Raw genomic sequence first — 26,967 nt, forward strand, 5'->3', positions numbered from 1 at the left:
GTGGAGGGGGAGGTGGAGGAGGGGGGTGGAGGGAAGGAGGGGAGGAGGGAGAGGAGGAGGAGGGGGAGAAGGAGTGTGAGGAAGACGAGGAGGGGGAAGTGGAGGAGAGAAGGAGGGGAGGAGGGAGAGGAGAAGAGGGGGGAGGAGGAGGGGGAGAAGGAGGGTGAGGAAGAAGAGGGGGAGGGGGAGGAGGAGGAAGGGGGTGGAAGGGAGGAAGAGGAGGGAGAGGAGCTGCCCAGTGGTTACAGCTCCGCCCGCAGGGGCGGCAGCAGGGCGCTCTGCCCTCTTCTCTCCGGAGAGGTGACCATGAATGAGCTGGGAGTGAAATGCCCGCAGCCCCTCACGCGGCGAAGCCCTGGGCTCCGCTGAGGGAGTGCCCTGGCGGCAGCGGCGGCTCCGCACCCGGTCAGCAGGGAAGACCCATCGCGGACAGCACGCTCCTGGCTGTGGCCCCGCCAGGGGGTGCACTGAACGCGCTGGGGGGCTTGGGGGGGAGGGCTGCCCGGGCTGAGCCCACGGGAAGGGACTCACACTCACACACACTCACACATGGAGGCGCAGGCAGCTCGGAGTGGCGGAGAATGTACTTGAGGCCACACGGCCAGAGGCGCCTGGGGCTGCACAAGGCTCTCCGGGACAGGCCCGCGGAGACGAGCAGCTCTTCTCAGTAGCCAGATCCGTCCGGGAGCTCTCGGAGCCCCTGGCGGGCAGCGCAGCACCTGCGGCTCCCAGGCTGCGGGTGCTACTGCAGCGAGCCCGGGAGGGTGCTGAGCAGGCGGGCGGCCTCAGCGGCTGCGGGCGGCGAGCTGAGGGAGCCGGTCTGGTTCTGCTGCTCGGCTCGGAGCGGGGGCGGCACCGAGGAGCTCTTGATGTGGAGGACCCTGGTGTCCATCACCTGGCAGTCGATCTGCATCATCACCTCGTAGTCCTGCCCGTTGATGACGTTCTCTGTGAAGGAAACAGCAGGTGAGCTGGCCCCGGCGCCGGCCCAGTGACACAAAGGAGCCCGCACCCCACCCAGGCCCAGCGCCCCGGCCAGCGAGCAGCGGCCCTGGGCTGGGGCTGCATGGAATGGCCTGGTTGGGGGACAAGCAATGTCCAGCGGGGACTGAAGGGACTTATAGGGAAAAGGCAGGCTCATTGCAGAAGGAAACGAAAAGCCACACACAGCCACATCTGCACGTGTGGGGAGACCACTTATCAGGAGGCCACTGCGGCGGACACGGCCACGGCCACGCTCACTCCCAGCGGGCCGAAGCCCTCCCTTCAGGGAGGGCCACTTTCTAACTGTGGTGCACGGCACACGGCAGCAGCCCTGTGAGGGTCACAGACAGCGCCTCTCCCGCCCACTGGCCGGCCGCAGTGAGCCCGAGGGGCTGTCAGCGTGACACGCGCTGGGCAGCCACGTGGACGCTCATCTGCATTTCCATCGGTGAATCCGGGGCTGGGGGCAGCCTCATCCTGCGAGGCCCAGCAGGGGACACGACGGAAGGGGAGGTGGAACTCTCTCCTGTCACCTCCCTTTCCTGGGGCTGCTGGGAGCGCCACGCGTCAGCGGGAAGAAAGCGGTGTCTGCCGGGCGCCAGCGGGGCGCCTGGGACCGGGCGCTCGGGGAGGCCTGTGTGCGGCTTTGGGAGCCCACGCTCCGAGCTGCAGGTGCACTTCTGAGACGCCCCGTCATCTCAGGGAGCACCCCCCGCAAATGTTAAGAACTAATCAGATCTCATCACCCATAACTAGGTCTTGAGCAGATGCTCCAGTTTAAAGCTGACAGAGACATCACTCCCCCACTTTTATGGGTTGGTTATCTGTTCCAATCCTTACGACAATCTCAGGCTGATGAGTTCCCAGCTCGCACCGCCTCTCGTTACAGTCAGAGCAGCTCCCTGCCCGGGCTCTGCTGCAGCTCCTCGGGCCGAGCAGGCCTTTCCTCTCTGGAGAACGCAGCAGAGCTGTGAGGGAGCTGTTCCCTAGCAACGTGTTTCTTCCCCAAAAGGAGGCAAAAGGAAGACAAGCTGCCGATGTGCTTGTAATCACTTAATTCAGACACCACAGTCAATTTCCAGACACCACACAGTCATCTTTTAGAACCAGGGCCCCTCCCATTTATTCCATTTCATTCTCACCTTTTGTAATCCTCACCCGAGGATATTTCTCCATTGATTCTTAGAGAGTGGAAGGGAGTGGGAAAGACACACACACAGAGAGAGACATCAATGTGAAAGAGACACATCAACTGGTTGCCTCCCTCATGCACGCTGACCAGGGCCAGAGATGGAGCCTGCAATGGAGGTCTGTGCCCTTGACTGACATTGAACCCAGGACCCTTCAGTCCATGGGCCAACACTGAACCAAACCCACTAGGGTGTCCCCACCATTTTAGAAAAACTTAAGTGTGTGCGCATGTGCATGTGTATGTGTATGTGTGTGTGCGCACCCACACTGGACACAGGTGACCTGATGAGGGAAGGCACATGGATTAGAGGGGTGCCACACTAATTTTACTGCTTTCCTGGATGACCTCAGGGCCCATACGACAGCCTAAGAGCCGGGGCACGTCCAGGCCTGCAGAAGTCACTGGAGTGGTGTGCCCGCCGCAGTGTGAACGGGCGACCAGAGTTCCTGAGCGCCTTAAGTATCAAGAGCTGGAGGACTGGGACAAGAGCTCAGATGCTTTGAGGAAATGAAAACTGCAACTGATTCCAAAGCCAGGAGTCCCAGCCGTGGCCGCTGGCCAGGAGGAGGCTGGGCTGGGCCAGTGGCTGCTTGGAGACGGACTCCGTGCTCAGCTCCGTTCTGAAGGCGCACGCAGGGCCAAGGCAGCAGGTGGGGTTAGTGGAAGAGAGGGCGTGTCTGCCTTGAGCTGAGTCCGGGAGCCCCTTCTGAATGACAAGTGGCCCCTTCAGGCCGTCCGAGCCCCAGTCAACCAGCACTTCAGGTGCAGCTGCGGGGCAGGGCAGGGCTCAGGCCTGCTGCGGGATCTGACCGACGGGTGTGCCAGCTGCACCCCTGCACAGGCGGGCAGACCAGCTCCTTGCAGCCCTTCCTTCCTCAAAGGCTCTGGCCACACTGACACCGCCAGGCTGCAGGACGGCATTTCCGAGGGCTGCTCTGGCCTGGGCCTCAGGGGGAGCAGTCGGCGCAGAACAGCGCTGACAAGGATGAGGACCTCAGCTCTGGGGCTCAGACAGGAGGGCGGGCCCGGCGTGGGCACCCCAACAACCAGAAAAAACGCCAACGCTCCAGGCTCTGGCAGGCGGGCGTGTGGGGTCCGGGGAGACTGGCCGTTCTGTGGCGGGACGAACAGGACAGTGGCTGCTTGGGAACAACGGGGGCAGAAGGAAGAGAACGAAGTGAAGGGAGAGGCTGACTCGACCCCTCTCCTGAACGGTGAGCCCCCCAGTGAGCAGGGCGACCCTGAGTCTGGAGAGGAGCGCCGCTCAGAGGCTTCAGGCAACTGGTGTGTGAGCCGTGGGCGCGGGTGGCGGGGTGCCCATCCCGTACACCGTGCTGAGATGACCACACGTCCAGGGCCCTGATCACAGCAGAGCTAACGCGCAGGCTCACGGCGGCTCTGCGGGAAGTGACAAGGCTTCCCTGTGTTTGCAGAGAAGCACATCGGACCAACAGGGCCCCGGGCTGAGCCCCGCAAGAGACCGGCGCTCTGCGAGGCAGGCCGGGACGGGCAGTGACCAGCAGAGGGGTCTGTGCCCAAGCCCAGTGGGTGTGTGGGGGAAATGGAAAAACAAGACCCCAAAAGGGTAGGGAAGGGGGACAAAGCGGCAGGACGGACAGGAGGTTGGGCCCAGGGACTTCTCTCCAGGGAAGAGCCCTGTGAACATTCCGGCCCATTTCAAGTGCCACCTCCGAGACCCTCCCTGGGAGCCAGCGGTCTCTTCCCTGTCACCATACACACACACCGTGCTGCTCCCGACTCCACTCCCCGAGAGTTGGGCTCCTTGAGGAAACAGCTGGCATCACTTGTGTAGAACGGAACCTCCCCATCAGCCAGGAAGAATGTGAGCAAGTGAGTCATGCTGCTCGCGGCAACGGAACCTTCTGGAGACACAGGGAGCTCCTAGCAACGAGCACTCTACTCTGCCTCTGCCAGAGGAATTACAGATGGAGCCGCCCTGACGGGGAGGCGGGCGGAGGTGTCACCCGTGTCCCTGTAAGCCCCACCGGGCTGCTCCATGCTCAGGTCAGCGAGCTCCGCCATTGGAAGGAAGACGGGTAGTGGCCTCACACAGGAGTGCGGCCAAGCCCACGGGGAAACCGCCAGCCTGGAGCTTTGGCCGGGCTCGAGCCCAGACTTGGCCAGCTTTCCTGCTTCTCGTCAACAAGCCACTGGACCAGGACCATGGGAACGGGACCAGCATTCAGAGGCATTTCCCACCAGGCCCCACCACCCGCCAGCAGAGGCGGCGGGACCTGGGTGTGACCACGCGGGGCCAGAGCCCTTCCTCCGGACAGCAGCGCTCCTAACTGCATTCAGCCCACGTGTGTGCATCACACCTTCTCGGAGCGTCAGGAAGGCCTTCTCGCCCTGGCGGGGGCTCAGCTGGCTGAGCGTCGCCCGTGCACCAGAAGGTGGAGGTTCAATTCCCAGTCAGGGTCATACCAGGGTTGCAGGTTCAATCCCTGGTGGGGCGTGCTGCACGCTCACATCGATGCTTCTCTCCCTCTCCCTTCCTCTCTCTGCAGATCTCTGCCTTCATGCTCAGAAGGCTCAGCTTCCCACAGGAATCGCAGACCAGAGTTCCAGACCACAGGAGCCTCACAGGCTCCCGCAGAAAGCCTCACGTCCTTCTTACTCATAAAGCCAAGCCCGACGTTCTGCAGGCATCACGCAGGACAGGCTGCTCAGAAAGCTCGCTCGGATGCTGGAAACCACTGTCCACAGGGTACGACGGCGTGACGCTGGCGCTGCAAGTTCACGAAGAGCCTGGCCTGGTGGGAGTGGAGGCTGTTTGTGCAGCACCTTTCCCTCAGGAAGAGCCTCTCCCTCCACGGCCACGAAGCGGCCCAGGCCCAGGGCAGGGCCCAGGAGCTGCCTCTGACCCGATGCCCTCCCGGGCTGCACGCACAGACAGCAGGACCTCCGTCTGCTGGGCAGAGGCAGCGTGCACCCGCTGAGCAGCTACGAACAAGGCCATGGCCCTGTGGCGAGGCCGGGACGCTGGCCTCTGCTGCTGGGAGCATCCTGGGTGCTGCTGGGAACTGAGCCTGAGCTGGGCGTCAGAGAAGGCGCTGTCCCGGCGCAGGCTCCTCCGCCGTCACTCCCCCCTCGCACAGTGCCCATGAGCTGCCGCACCCGTGGCCCCCGCTGGCGTGGAGCGTGACCCAGCCCAGTGGGCAGAAGTGAACACAGTAGCCCGTGATGTGTGGGTGCCACAGACCAAGGACGAGCTGAAGCTGGAGCAGAGGGAAGGGGGCTGGAGGGGCCTCAGAAAGAGGACTGGCAGGAAGGTGGTCTCTGGTGAGAAGGAGGCCTGAGGGAGCCAGTGTGCAGGTGGGGCACGCCAGCCGAGTCAGAGAAGAGCACAGACCTGCCATGACCTCAGGCCTTGGGGCGTGGGGGGCCAGGCCCTGTGTGTGCGAGAAGCTGCCACTGCACGGCGCACAGTGACCAGACCAGTGGGGGGACAGCAACGGGAACAGCGGATGGATGTGTTTGTCCTGACGACGTGACCCAGAGCCTGAGTCCCATGATTCAATGTGCAAAGAAAGCAGAACAGAAGAAAGGGCGGTGGGACTATAGGAGCCTGGGGAAGCATGGACGGAGGCCCCGTGAGCCTGAGCAGCCCGGCACGGCCGTTTCCTCTCCCGCCAGGTTCTCCCGCCAGTGCGGGGCCGCCCGCTCCTCCGTGAGAACCCCACCCTGTGGAGCCAACCACACGAGGACCCATGAGGGCGGGAGGCAGCTCGCACCCTGGAGGCAGCTCGGCAGCACGCACGCTGGAGGCAGCACACACCCTGGAGGCAGCTCGCACCCTGGAGGCAGCACGCAGGAGGCAGCACACACGCAGGAGGCAGCACACACGCAGGAGGCAGCACACACGCAGGAGGCAGCTCGCACCCTGGAGACAGCTCGCACCCTGGAGGCAGCTCGCAGGAGGCAGCACACACGCAGGAGGCAGCACACACGCTGGAGGCAGCACACACGCAGGAGGCAGCACACACGCAGGAGGCAGCACACACGCTGGAGGCAGCTCGCACCCTGGAGGCAGCACACACCCTGGAGGCAGCTCGCAGGAGGCAGCACACACGCAGGAGGCAGCACACACGCAGGAGGCAGCACACACGCAGGAGGCAGCACACACGCAGGAGGCAGCACACACGCTGGAGGCAGCTCGCACCCTGGAGGCAGCACGCAGGAGGCAGCACACACGCAGGAGGCAGCACACACGCAGGAGGCAGCACACACGCAGGAGGCAGCACACACCCTGGAGGCAGCTCGCACCCTGGAGGCAGCTCGCACCCTGGAGGCAGCACGCAGGAGGCAGCACACACGCAGGAGGCAGCACACACGCAGGAGGCAGCACACACGCAGGAGGCAGCACACACGCTGGAGGCAGCTCGCACCCTGGAGGCAGCTCGCACCCTGGAGGCAGCTCGCTCGCCGGATTCCAGGGATTTCATGATGAAATAAATGTACTGAGTTAAAGCTGCCTAATTCATTGTCTCGGGGTCTGGGCACATCTTTCCCAGCAGACCCGCCACAGGGACACTTCTGCACTCTCAGAGGCCTGGGCGCAGCTGGCGGGGGAAACAGTGTACGAAGAACAAAACAGAAACCAGAGTGACGGCCACAAAAATGGCCTAAGAGACGCCCAGGCCGTGGCAGAAGCACCAGGCCAGGCCGGCATGGCCCAGGTGCGGGCGCAGACAGAGCGGCGAGAGGACGGAGCCTAAGGGTGCTCACTGACCACGGGGGACGGAAGGCCGTTGGCGTGTGTCTCCCTTGACGCTGAGACAGAGCCCCCAAGCTAAACAGCTGATCACAGAGCCCACGGAGACCCCACGTCCTTCCCCACCGTGGTCACGAGGGAAGCATCTCTCAGGGACAAGCCTGAGGCAAAGGCAACGAGATGGACCAAACTGTGAGCAAAGAGCTAGACGGTCCTTTACAAACAAGCCCCTGAGGAGCCAGGGTTCGGCAGGAGCCGGCTCTCTGCCGTGCGCTGGGGCCTGCTTAGGAGGGAGGAGCATCCAGCCCCGCGGGGGGCTCCGTTAGCTGACACTGTCGAGTGCAGCGGTTCCACTCCTGGTGAGGGCACGTGCACGGGCTGGGTTTGATCCCTGTCGGGGGAGGAGGGGTGCACAAGGAGGCAGCCGATTAATGCCTCTTTCTCTCATACAGGTCTCTCTCCCTCTCCCTTCCTCTCTCTTTAAACGTATCAATAAAAAAATTAAACGGAGAGAGAACACGTCCCAACCTCCCTCCTGGCCAGGCTGCTGTGGAGCATCCTGGGAGGGGAGGGCCTCAGGTGACCTGAGTGAGTTGTCCTGCTGCCAGCAGGTGCCTCTTCCTCAACCCCCAGATCTCAGCTCCATGAGGCCGTGGCCTCTGCGCCTGAAACGGTGCCGGTGCAGAGCCAGGGCTGCCTCTGCTTGTGAGAACGGTGTGAGCCAGGCAGCAGCGGGGGAAGAGGTTTCCAGAAAGACGGAGAAGCCCAGCAGCACGAGCAGTCAGGGGAGGAGGGCCCGGGGCCCGCAGGGGAGGACGGGTGGAGAGGGGGGCAGGGGCAGCTGGGCGCTCCGTGGGCTGTGGAGGCAGAGCTGGGATGTGGGCGCTCACAGGCATGGCTCGGGAGCTCCAGGAGGAGCCCATCAGGCAGCATGAGCGTCCCCTCAGAACGACTGACTGTTACGTCAGCACCAGGTTTACAGCATGGCTTCAGAGGAAGGACATGTTCTTCGCATGTTGAACATGCTTAAATCAAAGTCATCTGCACTTTGCCCCAAGTTTTCCATTACTACAATTAAGGGAAAGGGGAAGTGGCACATACACATTCCTATTGTCTCAGAACTTCAGTGCCATCTCTGGATAACATTGGGTCAGTGCATAGTGAATGCTCAGTGACGAGGCTCTCGGATATTATGTGTGCATACACATACACATATATTTTAGCACATTTTCTGAAAACAAGTTTTCACTTGTTTGCAAGATGGGTTCCCTGAGTGTGACAGGCAGCGCCGAGAGCACCTGGGGCCTCGACCTGGGCTCACGCTCGGAGTGCCTTCCTGTTGAGTGTGGCCGAATGGTTTCCTTCTGAAGAGCAGACTGTGACGAAAGGGACGGAGAGCGGCTGTGCCATGAGGTGACAAAGACACGGGATCCCTATCAGACACTCTGGGTGGCTCATCCTGGGGCCGGGACAGAGGGAGGCCCAGGCCAGCAGCAGCAGGAAAATGCAGCCCGCAGCCCACAGCTCACAGGCATCGGGGCCCAGACAGCCCCGAGGGGACCTGGGCGTGCCCTCCAGGCGGAGCCTTCACCTGAAACCCAGCCCAGCTCCTAGCACAACCCGCACCTCAGGTGGGACCTTAAGCCCGAGGCCCAGCGAGGCTCTGCCTGGTTCTGACCCACTGAAACTCCGACACTAAGGCTGTGCTAAGCCACTAAGCTTGGGGTGATTTGCTACAGCTCTGTACTAATACACTGAGCTGTCAGCACATTTTAATGAGCAGTGGGTCAGCTGACTTAACAGTGGCCTACCCAAAAGAATTTAAAGTGTCTGATGTATACATTTATTCATGTTGTAGTAAGCAAGTTTACCTTTATAATATTTCTTAAAGTGTGACTAACACTTTATGTCTTACACTCTAGCCCTACTTTCAAAGAATTTCAGATTACTTCACAACTTGAGGCACTGAGAAAATTTAGCAGAAAGTTCCAGAAACCGAAATTTCACCTGAGGTAAGAATAAGACTTGCTCAGGAGAGAGAAAAAACAAACCAAAGATAGTGAAAATATTTGCAAATCATAAGCCTGATAAGGACCTTGTATCTACAGCGTGTAAAGAGCTCCTACAGCCCAATCATAAGACAGCAGCCCAGGTTTTAAATGGCAAATGAGCTGAGACTTTCTCCAGAGATGGAGGAAGAATCAAGCCCAAAGCAAAATGCAAACCACCACCAGCGTGGACGCAGCCCCTGGACAGCTGTGGTCAGGACAGACAGTGGTCAGTCAGTGCTGCTCGGACGTAGAGAGCACAGGACCTTTGACACAACTGCTGGGAACACACAGGTACAGCTTGCATTTATTTGATTGATTGACGGTATTTATTTCAAATGCACAATTTGCTACCTTTTCCATCAATGCATCAACTGAATCGAAACAGGAAAACAGCTGACCAGTGAACACAGAATGTCTCCAAAAGTCTCTACTTCATAACAAATGTGAAGAATCTCGTATTCCATGTTGAGATAACACTTTTTTTTAAAGAGACATAACATTCAAATTCATTATCATAAATGCAACGTAATCCACAAATGTTAAATAAGGTTTGTTATGGCTTAAAATCTTCTTGAGAAATAGATTATTGAAGCAGGACCTTAAAACGGCTCTCATAAAAACAGACGCCAAGAACAGCAATGACGAACCCCACTGGCATTTCCCCTGCGGCAGCCGGCTCCCGCGCCGCGTGGGAAACCCGCTGCTCAGCACTCTCTAGCGCAGCGTTTTTCAACCGCTGTTCCGTAGTGTGCCGCGACATATTGCCTGGTGTGCCGTAGGTGCAGACAAGACAAGAATTTTATAATTTTTCACTATTTTGTTTACTTAATATTTCATAATAAAGTAATTATAAAATACTTTCTTTGTGTTTATTTGATTCCTATTCAAGAGAATTACTTTATATATAGTCAATATAGGCACAGAGTTAAATTTTTTAACATTTTCTAATGGTGGTGTGCCTCGTGATTTTTTTCATGAAACAAGTGTGCCTTTGCCCAAAAAAGGTTGAAAAACACTGCTCTAGCGGGCGTGGGCAGCAGCTCTCTGGGGTCATGGGAGCTGACTGTCGTCAGAAACCGAGCGCGTCGTTTATCTTCTTTCCGAAACACAGCTTAAAGACGCATCGCCAGCCGCACATGCAAGTCAGAACTGCAGAGCCACGCCCACCTCCAGGGAGCTCCGCTCTGAGCTGTGAGCCCGGGTCCTTGCTCAGCCCGAGTCTGGGCCACACCATGCTGCCCCGCCCCGCCCCGCCCAGCGGCCACGAGCCACAGACCCCCCCTCAAAACATCCTTGGACCCTGTCCCTTCCTCTCCATTCCAGGCCTGCAATGACCTCACCCGCTGCTGCCACGTCTCCCAGCTCCTGCCTGCAGCTGCCAGGCTCTGGTCTTCCTCCAGCTCATCTTCCCTCCCAGCTCCCTCAGTCTGCAGGCCTCAGCCAGACCCATAGTCTGCAGCAGTGCTGCCAACAGAGTGATTTTTGTCTAATGGGTTAAACCACTCCCTGAGCTCATGTAATGACCTAAGTCTCGCTCCTCTCCACGTCTCCGCCCAGACCCCAACCTCGGTCCCAGCTCAGGGATCGGGATGTGTGGCAAGCAGCAGCTGCCCACCCACCCGCCTGGCACCATCACTTTCCACGCTAAGAGGACTTCATGCTTTTTGCACATTGCAACGTGCCCAGTTAAGTGAAACGGTACATTCCTGAGCCTGCCTTGAAGCTGAGCATAAGCAGTTTACATCCAATGAGACAAGCAGAAGTCTGCTAGAAATTTCTGGAAAATGTTACTTTCCTGACAAGTGCCATGCCTTCCCCCCTTTTCTGTCTAAAATACAGATATGCGGCTTGAGCTGCAGCAGGCACTTTGGCATCAGCCGGGAACGGCTGCCACAGGGCAGCAGCCTTGGTCCTGGCTGCCATCCTTACATGGCTGCATCAGAGCAGCCCAGGCTGGCTCACTGCACAGACATCTCAGCACGCAGGGGAATAAACCCAGTGCACATACACCAGCAAATAGCAAGGTTTCTGTCACTTGTAGCTGAATGCAATCCTTATGCAGATATCTTATCCTGTCCTCATCCCTACACCCTAAGATTTCCTTTACAGTCCATGTTCACCTCTCAGGGTATCAACTGATATTATTACTACCAAGATCCTATCATCTATCACATTCTTCTAATTTGTTGTTGTTGTTAATCCTCACCTGAGGATATTTTTCCATTGACTTTTAGAGAGAATGGAAGGGAGACAGAGAGAAAAATCTGTAATAATAAAAGGGTAATATGCAAATCGACCGAACGACCCAACAGCAGAAGGACCACCCGGATGACCTTCAACAACCATGCTTGCGCCAAGCCAGCCAAAGCGGGTGTGATGCGATTCGTCAGGGGGGTCCTGCCATCACCCCATGATCGCCCTGCAGAGGGAGGTCCGCACCACCCTCAGGGGGCGATCGATGGGGGGCTCCATGACCAATCGCCCCAAAAAGGGAGGCCCAGGCCACTAGCCACTGACGCTGTGGAAGGTGTGCGGGGCCGGCCAGCAATTGCCCCCCCAGAGGGATGCCCCGGCCAGACAAGTGATCGCCTGTCACCCAAAGAGGGAGGCAACCAGGTGAGGGGGGGAGGGGGGGAACAGTGCCACAGAGATGGCAAGCAGTGGCAGTGGCAGGGTCGGGGCCAGCTGCCAGCAGCCGGGGGGGGGAAGGAATGCCCTGCTAGGCCGATTGCCAGCCAGGCCTAGGCTGAGGGCCACCACCCGCCCCCTCCCAACCCCCACAGCCCCCGTGCACACATTTGGTGCACCAGACCTCTAGTATAGATATAAGAGAGACAAATTTGGCTGTCTCCTGCTTGTGCCCGACCAGGCCAGGGATCAAACCTGCAACTGAGATATGTGTCCTTCAATCCACAGGCAGTGCTCTGTCCCCTGGGCAAAGCTGGCTAGGGCCTGTTCTCCTAATGTTTGATCCTATACCATAAGCATTGGGTTTGTAACTACCAGTACCTAACTGATTTCTCTCTTAAAAGCCAAGCAGCGTGTTGTTGGCTTTTCTGGGATAGAACTAAACCACCACTGAGGCCCAGGCCCACCTGGTGATCCAGCCTCCATGGGGCTGAGCCACAGGGGACAGAGCAACAGGATCTAAGGACTAAGCCAAGTTTTACCCAAATTCTACAGACTCTGCCCCTTAGCGGCTCTCTTCTCCCGGGAAACTGCCACGCACTCAGGCCTGCGTGCCCGTCAGAGCGGGGCATCTTTGAGAGAAAACTTTTTTTTCTCAGTTGTCTACTGGCCTTTCTCCTTGTCAGTGGGAAGGTCAGTGTGGGGTTCTGCTGCTTCTGGCCGAGAGTCTGAACTCAGACCACCATCCCTGTCTGCAACAGCAAACTAACACATGGTTTTGGGAGAAGATTCCATTCACTCGACGGTGTGGATACAATTACACAACATTGGAACGGAATGCACGTCCATGAAAACTCAGCATTATGAATGCGTTTAAGGAAGCAGCTGACCTGTGGGCCTTTAGGGGAAACGGGCTTGTAAGAGCACAGGCACAGCATCAGGCACAAGCCTCTGTCCCCAGCAGGGCGGCTCCTCTCTGCTGCTGCCCGCTTAGCCTCTCCCACCAAACAGCTCCATTGCTCGTAAGTTCTTTCTGTCTTCCTTACGTGGCAATGACTTGGAGGTTAAAGATAACTGCTGTGTGGCCTGGAAGCCGTTAGTTCACCTGCAGGGGCCCTCAGTAACGACAGGGTGGACCCAGGCAGCTCATTCCACTCACTCCTAGGCCACCCTGCCACACGCATGCGTGAGAAGAGCAGCTGCAGTCGGGCGCTCCCTCCCTGAAGGAGCTCCACACGGGAGCTGCATCTGAAATCTCCTCCGGGCTGTTCTGCTGAATTTATCAAGACCGGAAAGAAAGGAGCAGCTCAGATTCCATCAGACAAAGAAAGACCCCCTGCAGCTCACTAACCTGTTCTCAGTCCTCTATGACACAAAGAAATTAAATAACACAGAATGCAGAAGGAAGAACTACAAAACCACACCAGAGAGCAGAGTGGTGTGACTAGTGTCTCCTCATGGCATGAGCCTCACAACCATGCCCTACTCTCTCCAGCTTCCTCTTCTGTAGACATCTTTCCAGCTCAAAACCAGACACTGACCTGGGGATGGAATTTACTTTGCTAAAACAGGAAGGTCAAGTCCTCTTCCCGAACAGCCTCTCCAGGATCCCACACACCAGCTGCTCCATAAAACCTGACTTCACCCCCCACCACCACCCTCTCCGCACTACAGGCTCCCTGCTTCAGAGGGGAGACACCCACAACTCGCTTTTCTTTCCAAATCACATGGAACTTTTAACTAAAAAATGGCAGAAAAAACACTGCAGTCACCTGTGCCCGGTGCTCCCGCTCACTGCTCAAGGGGAACTGCTGGTGCCAGAGCTGCCTCCGCCGGCTGCTCTGTCATCGGTGCTGCCCAAACTCTCTGGGCCTATAACCTGTCCTCTCCAGATCGTAAATGACATAATTTACACGCTAAAAGGCCAAGTTCCTATGCCTAATAAGCCAGAGGCCTGCCCTGGGTCTCGGAGGGTTCTGTAGACAGCTGTTACATGGGTTCTCCTTTAAGAGCAATTGCTGGAAAGGACATTAACCATTTCAGTTCACTCTTTACTGTGAGTTTCCAACCCCAGCAACTCGGTGAGAGAAAGGCAGCCCATGGCTTCACATTCGCAAAGACGGAACTGAGCATAAATTAAAATAGCAAAATATCCAAATGGCACAAAGTAATGATGGAGTGAGGTTCACCCTTCCCCTGTCCCTCCACAACACTGCCTGGCGGAGCCAAGCCACAAATGCCAAGGACTGGCGCCACTGACGGCAGGGACCCGGGCACAAGATCCACCTTACGCGCTGCAACATCCGCACACCTGTCTCTAATGACATAACTGATGGGAAGACATTTTACACGTGTGTGTAGTCCTGGCTCCGGCGACATGTGTTGTGTTAATGGCACCGGGCACTCTGAGCTTCGATGTCTCACCTGTGACGTGGAGACACAGGGCTGACTGACATCAGCGTGGCATCCTGGAGCCCACCGCCACGTGTCTCGGACCTCTGTGCAGCAAGGCAACAGTCACACCACGATGAGGGATGGCATTGCAACTCCTCCGCTGCCACACAGCGGCTGCAGGCTTCCCGTGCACGAGCCGGCACCTCGCCGCGTGGTTCTAAGGCACAGTCTGTCCCCAAGGACAAGGGGGCTGTCTAGGGCGGGGCCCGCGGAGCCCTGACGGCGGAGGCAATGCACCACCTGCCTGGATCCTGAACCCGCCCAAAGCCGTGCGCGTCTGAGGCAGGTGTGAGACGGGACGAGGACGATGCAGCGAGCTGAGCTGTGTGAGGTTACGCTCCTTAGAGGGCGGCCACATGGCTGTGCGTATGGAGGAGAAGATCCCTTTCTTAGGAGACACACGTCATGTGATTGGGGGTCGTGTCAGAATGCCTGTAATTTACTCTCAAAGCAAATGTGGAGAGACGTTTACCAGAGTGAGGTCCAGGCGGAGGGCCTGAGGAAACCCCCTCCACTCGTCTTCCCACTGTTCTATCCATTTGACATTTTAAAAACAAAAACTGGAGGACCGGAAAAAAGAAGGAATCAGCGACCATGTCAACCTGTTGAGGCGTCAGGTGAAGGGAACAGACATGACCTCTGGCCTTGGCAAGAACTTAGCCAGCAATGTCCCCTTTGCAGGAGCCTTCGGGGAATGAAGGGCAAACGCAGAGCGGAGTGGGCTGGGCAGGAGGCAGCAAAGGGGCGATGCAAGCGGCTCCTGAGGCTCCGCTGTGCTGCGCGGAGGAGAGAGGCCAGCGCAGCGACCCCCCCAGAGCCGAGCGATGGCTGAGGGGGCGCACAGGGCAGGACGCGGGGCCCACAGGAAGGAGCTTCCGCAGAGGATGGAGGGGATGACAACAGCCTTTAACTGGAGACAGCTGGCACTGCCCGACGTGTCGTCACCACTGAACTCTCAGCAGCTGAGGCGGGCTGCTCATGCCTCCTCTGCAGACAGGGAGCTGGCTCCCACCAGCAGCAGGAGACTGCGGTGCAGACAGGGCGGGGGGAGATGAGGGAGCAGGAGGGGATTCATGGGCAGAACTGGGTGCTGCTGGAGTTCAAGGTCACAGACCAGAAGTGACTCTAGCAACTTCCTACCACAGAAAGGACTGTGGGATTTTACAGGCAAGTGGGACCTAAGAGAAAAAGAGCTGGTTCAAGGTCACAGACCCCTAACTGCCCTCCCCTGCAGGCTTGATCGCCCCCAACTGCCCAACCCTACAGGCCCGGTCGCCCCCAACTTCCCTCCTCTGCCAGCCTGATCACCCGTAACTTCCCTCCCTTGCAGGCCATCTTGCGTCCACATGGGGGCAGCCATCTTTGACCACATGGGGGGCAGTCATCTTGTGTATTGGAGTGATAGTCAATTTGCATATTACTCTTTTATTATATAGGATAGAGACCTGGTGCATGGGTGGGGGCCGGCTGATTTGCCCTGAAGGGTGTCCTGGATCAGGGTGGGGCGTGGGGCGGCCTGGGCAAGGGCCTATGGTGATTTGCAGGCTGCCCACGCCCCCTGACAACCCAAGAAGAGGCCCTGGTATCTGGAATTTATTTATCTTCTATAATTTAAACTTTGTAGCCTTGAGTGAAGACCTTGGCCAGCCAGGGTGTGTGGCAAACTTGGCTTCCTCCATTGCCAGGGAAACCCAAGCCTCCTGTTCACTCTGTGGCCGCAGCCATCTTTGTTGGGTTCATTTGCATACTCACTGCTGATTGGTTTGTAGGTGTGGCTTGTGGGCATAGTAGAGTGGTGGTTAATTTGCATACTACTCTTTTATTATATAGGAGATACACACACACACACACACACACACACACACACTCACTCACTTAGTGGCCAGATTATTATTCATTCAGGGATCATAACAATCTGGCCACTCAGTGTATACCCAACCAACTGAACCTTTTACATTTCTTTTAATTAATTCATGGAATCGCAGTTAAACAAAGCAATCTCGTTTATACACCAAAAGGTCACCTTACCGTTGATGTTTATTGCTGGCAATACAATGGACATCTTTGGTCTGCTGGTCTTGTTATGGGTGGTCGCTGGTAGCAGCAGGTGATCCTGAGATTATCAGAGAACAATCTGTTAAATGTAACAATTGGCTTAACTCGGGAACAGATCATAGCCATCATGTCTAAGACACCAATGTTCAGTGGCATCATAAAAAATTGCAATTTTTAGTTGAATTTGGCCTAGAGTTATCTACTCAACAGTCATTTTTAAACTTTTTTTAAAGAAGAGAAACATTTTCCAAAAAAAAACTACTGTTCCCAAATTAACACTATACACAAGAGACAGAAGCAGGGGAGGGGCCTGGCCACATAGCTTGGCCTCATCTGTCCCTCTAAAGTGGCCACAGCTGTACACATTTTCCATAAGGTCCATATGGCCTACAAATGCATAATTCTTGCTCTTAAAAAGCATAGTTTAGTAGGAGAATTTACAAAATTAAGGACGCATGTTGAGCACAATTAAATGTAATCCTACCAGCTTCTGACAATCCCCATCTAGACTGGCAGCTGAGGGTTCAGGTTCCCAACCACACAGATATGGGAAGTGAGAGCAGGCCAAGTGGAGTGTGACTTCTAAAGGGGAAAAGGTATGTACCTCTGTCGGTATTCCAAGGTTGATTATGACCTACTAGAGGCCCGGTGCACAAATTTGTGCACTGGTGGGGTACCTCGACCTGGCCTGCAGGGATCAGGCTGAAACTGGTAATCCAATATCCCCCGAGGGGTCCCAGATTGCGAAAGGGCGCAGGCCAGGCAGAGGATCCCACCGGTGCACGAATCCATGCACCATGCCTCTAGTATGCATATAAGATCTTTGATTAATCTCTTCCCACCCTCCATCCTTCCCCCTTCTCTCTGAGATTCATCTGTCTATTCCATGTTTCCATGCCTGTTTGTTGAGCATCTGCTCCCTGGTGGTCAGTGCACGTCATAGCTACCAGTTGAATGGTCCAACCATTGGACTGTTGCTTAGGCTTTTATATATGCATGGGGAGGAGGTGTGTCCCTCAGCCCAGCATGCACCCTCTCCAATCTGGGACCCCTCGAGGATGACATACATATGTCATGTATGTGTGTACATGTGTCTATGTTATTTTATAACAGTTGTAATAAAATACTACATAAACTGTTATATTCCTCTCATAATCCAGAACTGCTGGCTCCCAACTGCTCACCTTCCTGATTGCCCCTAACCACTTCTGCCTGCCAGCCTGATAACCCCCTAACCACTCCCCTGACAGCCTGTTTGCCCATAACTGCCCTCCCCTGCATACCTGGTCACCCCTAACTGCCCTCCCCTACAGGCCTGGTCCCCCCCAACTACTCTCCCCTGCAGGCTTGGTCATCCCCAACTGCCCTTCCATTCAGTTCCGGTCACCCAGAACTTCCTTTGCCGGCCTGGTCACCCCTAATGCCCTCCCCTGCAAGCTTGATCGCCCTCAACTGCCCTCCCTTGCAGGCCTGGTCCCTCCCAACTGCCCTCCCCTGCTGGCCAACTTGTGGAAGCCATCTTGTGTCCACATGGGGGCAGCCATCTTGTGTTGGAGTGATAGTCAATTTGCATATTACTCTTTTATTAGATAGGATAGAGACCTGATGCATGGGTGGGGGCCAGCTGGTTTGCCCTGAAGAGTGTCCCAGCTCAGGGTGAGGGTTTCCTTGGGGTGTGAAGTGGCCTGGGCGAGGGGCCTATAGTGGTTGGCAGGCCAGAAACGACCCCTGGCGACCCAAGAGGAGGCCCTGGTATCTGGGATTTATTTATCTTCTATAATTGAAACTTTGTAGCCTTCAGCAGAGCCAAGCTTCCTGCTTGCTCTGTGGCCGCAGCCATTTTTGTTGGAATTTATCTTCTATAATTGAAACTTTGTAGCCTCAAGTGGAGGCCTGGGCCGGCCAGTGTGTGTGGAAAGCTTGGCTTCCTCCATTGCCAGGAAAACCCAAGCCTCTTGTTTGCTCCATGGTGGCAACCATCTTGGTTGGGGTAATTTGCATTTCCTCTCCTGATTGGCTGGTGGGTGTGACTTGTGGGTGTGGCAGAGTAATGGTTAATTTGCATATTACTCTTTTATTAGATAGAATAGATAGATGACTTGGATATTAACTACTGTTTTCAATAATTCCCTTTTCCTAGCAAAAGCAGGAATTGTAACAGAACAAAGAAAAAGACAAAAATGTACATTTGTGTTTCCATTTGAGGGAGCAAGCTAACCAGAGATGAAGCAGAGTGTGAGTTTAACTCTGGCTTTCTTGTTACTTTGTTCATCTGTCTGATCATTCACTCAACATACTCCTCTAAGAGAGGGCTCATCAAAAAGCCACCGAGAGCGGCAAAATTCAATGCAACTTAGTTGGCAGTTAATGTGATTATGAAATGTAATTGCCAGCAAAGCTAAGAAAAAATCTAGAATGTGAACAAACTGAAATTAATGTAATGTGCGCAGAACAATACGGAAAACATTTCCAGTAACTGCATGCTTTGTCTAACTCGGGCAACATTCCCCAGAGAACATGTTCTTTAAAGGGGAGGAGTCCTGGGGCCCTAGAATCCCAGTGCTGCAGAAAGTTTTTTTAAACACATTGTTAGACACAAAGATCACAAGTTCTGAGAGTCAGATAACATATTATAGCCAAGAAAAAACAAAATTTGCTGATCTTCATGCCATGAAACTTACAAATACTATAATTAAAATATTGCTTCAGGGTCCCCCAAAGTAAGTCTATGATAAAAATAAACACATTCAGATTCCACTGGTCACGGGTTAAAATCAGGCTCAGACCTAAGTCTGGATTTCCTGCTGCAATCTGGATACCACCTAAACTTTGTTTTTAAATTTCCTTTCCTGAACATAATATCTCCTACTTTCTCTCTTCATTGAATTTCAAACAAAGTAGTTACTTTTGAAGCAGAAAGCCAAAAGAGCACATCACTTAGGAAAAAGAAGAGTCAGTCACCTATGAATGCACAAAAGTCCTCACACCTCCCTGCCTGCCCTTGAATTCTGAAAGGCCGCGGACGGGAGGAAGCCTGCGAGCAGTGCTCCTTCCCACGAGGCCTCACTACGAGCACCGCAGGGGACAGAGCTGGCACGCCACACGGTAAAGTAGCTCATACACACGAATGCACACACACGTGTGCACACATGCGGACACACACCTGGACAGCACAGCTGTTTTATTGAATGCCCACGTTCACTTCCTCCAATTAAAGTTCTTTGCCACAACCATGAATCTTGAGTCCTTTTCCCCTCTACTCTGTTTACCTCACTCCTTTTCAGCAACTCACTGCCCCATCCCATCAGCGGCATCTTCGGAAACAAAGGATTTCTGCCCACTCACTAAAGAACTGGTGCCCACAGGGACCTGTCTCCTCAGCATGGCACCGCAGAGCCTGTTTCTGCCGAAGCGTGTACGTCCAGGCTTCCATGCTGTTGGGGAAACAATGCTCACGGTGCCAGAACCTGCCATTTGTGCCCCAATCGGCTCTCCGTTCCAGGTTTAGTTGGGCACAAAGCCACCCAGAACCCAGACCACATTCCAAGCCTCCTTTGCGGCCACACACTAGATTCTGGCCAATGACTGCGGATTATGGAGGCACCCCACCCCACTTCTGCAGCTGAAGTGCAGGCACTGCGGCTGGGGCTGGGCAGCCCTCTCAGATCATGAGGGGGGCCACGTGGCAGAAGGAACTACACATCCTGACAATCGAAGCTGCCACCAGATCTCTGGAACTGACATAATGAGAGAGAAGTAAAATTATAATTTGTCTAAGACACTATTATTTTGGATTTTCTGTTACTCATAGCTAAATCTACAGCTAATTGTTAGTTGTATTAAAAATTTGCAAAACAGCACTATAGATATTTAGTCAAGAGGGGTTTCAATTAGAGTTCATCGGAGACAGCATTCCTCTTTCTTAACTGCATTAAAAAAAATTTATTATTTAGCTTTCTTGATATTCTACTCCCTCTAGTTTTTACTTATTTTATTAAAGAACTTGCAGAGGAAATTAAATCCTGGAAAAGAAGAAATACAATTTGATGAATTTGAACGAAACTCTTAGCTTCCTATTAAGTCAGTTAAAATAATCCAGCTGCAATAAAGATGAAGCTACTTAAAAATAAAAAGACAAGAGAAAAGAGGTTGCCGTGAAGATAAATATGGTACATTTTGGCACTGTCACTCTGAGCTATGTCACTAAGAAGGTGTTAAGACATCTTAGCAGACTCCACAGAGCCTTGGCTGCCTGAGGGCTGGGACCTCTGCAGGGAGCGCCATGTGGACACAATCAAGGCTGTCCCTCAGGCCCTGGAGCCAGAGAGGCCTGGTGGGAAACACCCACGCATTCCACCATGGGAACAGAGTATCAGCTTTCCAACATTAGGCAATGCTGTGCCTGAGAAAATATGCTATTTTCCTACAACCCTCCCAGTTCCCTCTTGCAGGCACGCCATAGAGAAAGGCACACTGTTAGCGCCTAACCGCTTCCCAGGCAGCGCTTCCTGGTTTTGGAGACTAACTTACAAAAGAGCAGAACACACCTGCTCAGCTGGAGGTCAGGAAGGGAACGCTCTAGAAAACTGAGGCCCAGGAAGTGCTGTGAAGTGTGGGTTCTGCATGTTGGGTAGAGGAGAAACCGGCCCCATTTAGGGGGACTTGCTAGAATAAATGGCCCTTTCGCCCCTAAAACCCACTGACCGACGCCCGAAGCACACTGTGCAGCTCATGACTAGATCTGTGTGATTTCCAAAACTATTGTTATTTGTATTTGTTAGTGTAATTGTGTAATTTAATAAAATATTACATAAACTGTTAAAATACAGTGTGAAAGACACCAAGATTTAATAAAAGTGAACAGTTAACATTTTTCTTTCACTGCAAGACTGGGAACCAAATCTTAGTGATGTGCATTTAGAGTGCCCCTTCCTCCCTGTCTTCACTAGAGAATGTGATCCCTTCTTTTCCAAAGCAACTCTGATCTTTTTGTTTCACACAAAGAAACCGGGAGGACTGTAAAATTTCCCTAAAGAACGTGCTAGGAAAGGCTGGTCTTGACAAGGCAAACTACAAGTGGAAATAAAGTACATCCCTTAAATTTCTGGTATATCCCTGTGCATTCCTGCTTAAAATGTCAGAGTAAATTTAGTACAGAAATCAGTGAAGTTCCAAAAAGACTAAATAAATAACTATATCCTGGCATTAATTCATTAAAAGGAACACCAGCCCTAGCTGGTTTGGCTCAGCGGACAGAGTGTCAGCCTGTAGACCAAAGTGCCCCGGGTTCGATTCCAGTCAAGGGCACATGCCTGGGTTGCAGGCTTGATTCCCAGTGGGAGGCGTGATGGAGGCAGCCAATTGATGATTCTCTCTCATCATTGATGTTTCTCTCTCTCTCTCTCTCTCTCTCTCTCTCTCTCTCTCCCCCTCCCTCTTCCTCTCTGAAATCAGTAAAAATATAAAAAATAATGATAATGATAAAATGAATACCAATCTGCCTATTATATAAACACTAGAGGCCCAGTGCACGAAATTCGTGCGGGGGGGGGGAGGTCCCTCAGCCCGAACTGCATCCTCTTGCAGTCCAGGAGCTCTCAGGGGATATCTGACTGATGGCTTAGGCCTGCTCCCCATAGGAGAGCACACTGACCACCAGGGGACAGCTCCTGCATTGAGCATCTGCCCCGTGGTGGTCAGTGCATGTCATAGTGACCAGTCATTCTGCTGTTTGGTCAATTTGCATATTAACCTTTTATTATATAGGATGTTTATGAAATGCTTAAAGTAAGAGATCAAATGGCACTACTGTGAAATAGTACTAAAAACTTCAAATTTACTTTCTAGGCAAAACTTTTAAATTAAATATTTTTCAGTAAAGTTTAATGATTTCTGAGGTAGGAACAGAACAGCTAAAAGGAATGAGTAATATAATATATCTTTCTATGATAAATCACATAGCCTCTGCTTTTATCAATGTTTTCATTTTTCAGTTCTCCAATGTCATTTTTCATTTCCAAAGTTTTACATTTTCCGACGGATCTGCATGCGCGTGCGGGAGCGGGGGGGGGGGGGGGGGGGGGGCAGGGCCCTTACAAAGCAAAGGTGAGGAGCTGCTCTTCTAAGAAACTACAACTGTTCGCTCGCTTTAATCAAGGTATCTGATTTCATTTTGTTGCCAATGCACTTAATCTTCTTTCTAAAAGTATAAACATAAATTACCAAAAAATTTCTAAATAATGTTTTTTGTTTGTTTTTAATGTTTTTATTGATTTTTAGAGAGAGGAAGAGAAAGAAACATGGAAAGAGAAACTTCATTGACCAGCCACCTCCCACAAGCCCCCCACTGGAGATCAAGCCTGCAAGCTGGGCCTATGTCCCAACTGGGAATCCAATCAGTAACCTCTTGGTTCCTGGGTCGATGCTCAACCACTGAGCCACACTGGCAGGGCTCTAATTAATATTTTATTCTTCTTACCATAGTGTTTGGTCTTCAGGTTTCTTTTAATGCAATGCAATAATGTGGAGTTTAAATGCAAAAGATTATATTCTGTTTACTGGCTTCTTACTGAAAATATTATATTAACCCCCAGCTGGTAAGGCTCATAAAATGGCTTTCTAAGAGGTCTTTTCATGCCAACTATTAATTCTTTACAAGCACACACTGAGCAGTACTCCCCACAGCACTGTGGCCATGCACTGCCAATGCCCAGATCGGGACGGTGCCTGGGAAGTACGGCAGGAAGATGTGAAATACATGGGGAATGGGTTCGGTAATTCTGTCTGATCTCACCACACAAAAAGCAGGAACTAGCAGAGAGAGATCTCACACAGGGAAGCAGGATGTGTCCACCACAGAACTCTGTCTAACTGCTCAAAGCCATGAAATAGCTTTTACCCAGAACGTTTTATTTATGTTAGCAAATAAAATCTAAAAGAATTCCTTCTTAAGTATTTAGCAGACTCTGTCACTTCACACATGTAAGAAAGTAGCGGTTCACATTTGAAGCAGAGAAGCCTGGCGGGTGAGTTAAGGAACTAAGTCCACGGCCACGTCTGGAACAGGCTGCAGGCTCCACTCCCGGACACATGAACTTGCCTGTTTCTAACGCGCGGCCGGAAGTCACAGGCGAACGATGCCTGCCGGCGCTTGCACTGGGTCAGCACCATGTTTGGAGTAACCGCCGTGCTGCATGGAACGGGCATGCTGACGGGGAATGGCAGCGCCACGCTACACCGCTTAGCATGCTGCGTTAGGAGCACGGTGACCAGAAGCTCAGAGCAGCCGGGAGCCCTGAGCCAGGTTTCTAGGACGCTCAGTGCAGGGAGCCCCCCGCACCCGTGTCTGGAAGTAAAGGGAGAAATGTCTTTTTAGTTTGATCCAACTTCAATTAAAAATACTTTATACTTACTAGTTGCCAAACACCGTAAGGGATGAAGAGTGCATTTTCAAGCCCTCACTTTTTTCGAAGTTATCTGGAGGATATGCTTATACATAAAAATAGCTCAAGGAAGCCATGTTCCGTCCCCCCCGGGGCGCCCCCTCCTCGGAAGAGAGAGTTTGGGGCCCAAACCCCTGGATTTTGTGTAGTCTGGGTCATTTTCATAACCAAAATTAAGTTACCTCTAACATAAACTTAGAGATTATTTTTAGATTTCTCTAATAACATTTAATTTAAAATATGCCAACCCATTCTGGTTTAGAATTATTTAACCTTCTCTTAAATTTCACGGCATAAAATAACTTGGTAAGGATATGTTAATCTGTGGCACTCTGCACATTTCTAGAAAACGTCTCTGGAGGAGTTACAGAAGCCTGATGCCCGTCACCGCTGGGGCAGCATCCCTTCCTCTGTGAAAGGAAGGGGCCAAGGTACATCCCGCCACCTCAGAATCTCAATGGAAATACACATTTTCTCAAGAACTTCAAAATGCTTTACACTTTGAAAGCAATAACGTAAGGGCAGCTTAACCCAACCTCTGCAGTAACAGGATGCTGGCTCCCACCTGCTGTGCCACACAGGCCACCGTCCTGGAACAAGAAGTTTGCAGAGGCTTTGGCTGAAGCTTAGCAGCTGGTGTCAGCGAGGTGTCTGCTGCAACCTTGCCTCACAGAAACAGCTTTTAGCAGAACAGAAAGTTAAAAACCACACAAAGACCCAGAGCAAGAAACAGAACCTGGGGCCATATAAGACTGGGTTCAGCAGAGCTGGGGGCTCAGCTTTGGGAACTGATTCCTGAGTCACAGCACCGCTGCTTCTGAATAAAGGTGGATTTCTGCATCTTCCGAGTGCTTGGCGGTCTATCTTCCTGTCTCTGGGCTATTCTGCCATAACAATATTAATTAAAGCACATTTTTATTCCCCAGATAAAGTTGTAAAATTTTACAAAAGTGAAATTAACTAATGATGTCAAAATAAATGGCCAAATCGTGAAAGGAACCTAATTCTGATTGTAGGTTCAATTCCTGTTCTTTGCTCCGGTAGCTTTCCCCCGAAGGAAGGACAACGCTCCGCTCCCTGTGAGAGAACTGTGAGCTTCATCTCGGGAACTTTACACTGGAGTTGCTGGGCCACTGAGCTGAGTGCACTTGGGGCATGGAGACTGCTCACAGCACAGCAGCAGAGAGAGCACACACATGAACAGGCTCCGCACACACAGCGCGGTCCCGGCCGGCCGGCCAGCCGAGGGAGGGTCGGCGCCAGCAGCACGGTGCTCGGCTCAGGCCGCAAGGGTGGTCCCGCACCTGTTTCTGTAAGTGACTGGGCCCTTTGTCTTTTCAGAAAGATAAGGAGTTTTGTAAAAAGCCTAGATGTCAGTGCACAATAGCATCTTTCAGAAATGCTTAAACATGGCAGAGGAAGTGGGGTTTCCTCCTACTCACAAACCATGTGAGGATGGTTTCCTTGTTTATGTTTTACAGGCAATTAAATGACCTTTTGGGGGATTGCGGGAGGAAATACTAAATAATAAAATGATCACAGTGCCCAGCTGGTGTAGCTCTTTGAGAGGCAAGCCAGGAACCAAGAGGCCACCAGATCGATTCATGGGTAGGGGGCATATCCAGGTTGGAGGCTTGATCCCCTGTGGGGCGCATGGAGGAGGCAGCTGATCGGTGATCGATGTTTCCATCTCCCTATCCCTCTCCCTTCCTCTCTCTCTAAAAAACATATTCTTTAAAAATTATCACAGATATAGAGACAACCCCACTACAGAGCCCAACGCACAAGCAGAGGGAAGTCCTATCTAAACGCCCAGATGTCCTCAGCCACCCAGACACACCCCTCCTGGACACCTGGTCTCCTTTCTACCCTCTGTCCAAACCCCTGCCTCGGACCCAGCCTCTCAGTTACTGTGGGAGCCTGGATAATCCCTGGAAGTCACAATGAAAGGAAGGTTTCTCTATTACCATCTGAATCTGAAGAGAGCAGTCAAATGAAATATAATATTGATAAGACTGCATTTAAATGTTTATTCTCCACAGAAATATGCATAGCCTAAATTGCAATGATGTAAAAACATATGTATATTGTTTTAAATAAGTGAAACACACATGTACATTTCAATAATTTTACTGAACTAGTGGGTTATGGGTAACTTCCTCTTGTTTACTTTTCATATTTCTGAGCATTGAGATAGTCCTTTTGAAATTTAAAAAAATTAAAATTTACCACAGTTATCTAACAATGGTTGAGACCACATGTGTCAAACACAAGGCCCGCGGGCCAAATCCAGCCCGCCAGGCCTTGCAATGTGGCCCGCACCGCGCTGTCATCACTGCACTCCACTGTCAGTTTATGACATTGTCAGTTTATGACTGTTCAGTAAACCATTCGGCCCGCAATTTAGGCTGGATTTTAGATTTTGGCCCCTTCTCTGATTGAGTTCGACACCCCTAGTTGAGACCATTGGTAAGAATTCTATATAAACATGAAACCTCATAAAGACTATTTTTTAAATGTTACCTTCAACAACCAAAGCATTTATAAGCAATTCAGTAATCTGTAAAAGCTCCAAGCTCCAAGCTTAAGAACTTGAAGATTAAGCCTCTTTTACACCAGTTGTGTGGTTTAAGAAAGGAATTCCACCGAGATCTAAAGCCACATTTACCGATTTCAGAGTTTCCAATCAAAATCTGAGTAGCTTTCATGAATTGCAAAAACAATTTAAATTTATGTAATTCCTAAATGAGTTTTTAAAACCATTTCTTAAGAGCAAAAACCAAACACATACACTTGATTCAGCCATCTTTTTAAAAGGAACCAAAAAAGGGATTTAAGTACTACTTATAGGCAAATGAATTCTTTTGGATACCATCTTTTAATACAAGTTTATAAGATAAGTTTATTATAAAAGCTTTTGCAACCATTTGTAAGAAAGGGTAAAATCACAAAGGGCTTAATTATTGCATAAAAAGGGACTTCATAAAAACATTAGAGGCCCGGTGCATGAAATTCGTGCAAGGGACGCAGCCCTCGCAGCCCTGGCTTCGTCCAGAAGGTCATCCGGACGGTTGGTCTGTTTGGTCTAATTAGCATATTATCTCTTTACTATATAGGATTGCAGCTCCAACTTATCTTGATACAGTGTTAGAGCAGGCAGAAAAATGTGAATACCAAAAATCTTTAACTACAAAGGACATGCACATTTTCTTAAAGACATGCCTGGGTATTAGAAACAATTTATTTCAATCTGGCACAAAATTTGACAGCTTAAGAGCAAAAAGAACAAGCAAAAGATGATGGTTATATTATGTGTGGAACAGGTGGTTTTTTTAGGGTTTGTTTTTTCTTTTTATTGACTTCAGAGAGGAAGAAAGAGGAAGAGATAGAAACGTCAATGATGAGAGAGAATCATTGACTGGATGC

General features: G+C 52.4%; 1 protein-coding gene across 4 annotated transcripts in view; it reads right to left on the reverse strand.

Annotated features, from left to right (window-relative positions):
* Positions 1-566: 566 nt before the first annotated feature.
* The window catches only part of ATF6 (activating transcription factor 6), a 142,576-nt gene continuing 116,175 nt past the window's right edge, over positions 567-26,967 (reverse strand). For 3 of the 4 annotated variants that reach the window (XM_084867063.1, XM_084867062.1, XM_084867064.1), the window contains 2 exons: positions 16,073-16,157; positions 567-948 (listed from right to left, as the gene is read on the reverse strand). In XM_084867063.1, the coding sequence (XP_084723189.1) occupies positions 743-948; positions 16,073-16,157 (291 nt within the window). In that variant the 3' untranslated portion in view covers positions 567-742. Of the gene's footprint in view, positions 949-14,547; positions 15,223-16,072; positions 16,158-26,967 lie in introns of those variants that run through there. The other variant, XM_084867065.1, reaches the window with a different exon arrangement.

The sequence above is a fragment of the Pipistrellus hanaki genome (assembly GCF_964339955.1).
Source record: "Pipistrellus hanaki genome assembly, chromosome: 18".
NCBI lineage: Eukaryota > Metazoa > Chordata > Mammalia > Chiroptera > Vespertilionidae > Pipistrellus > Pipistrellus hanaki.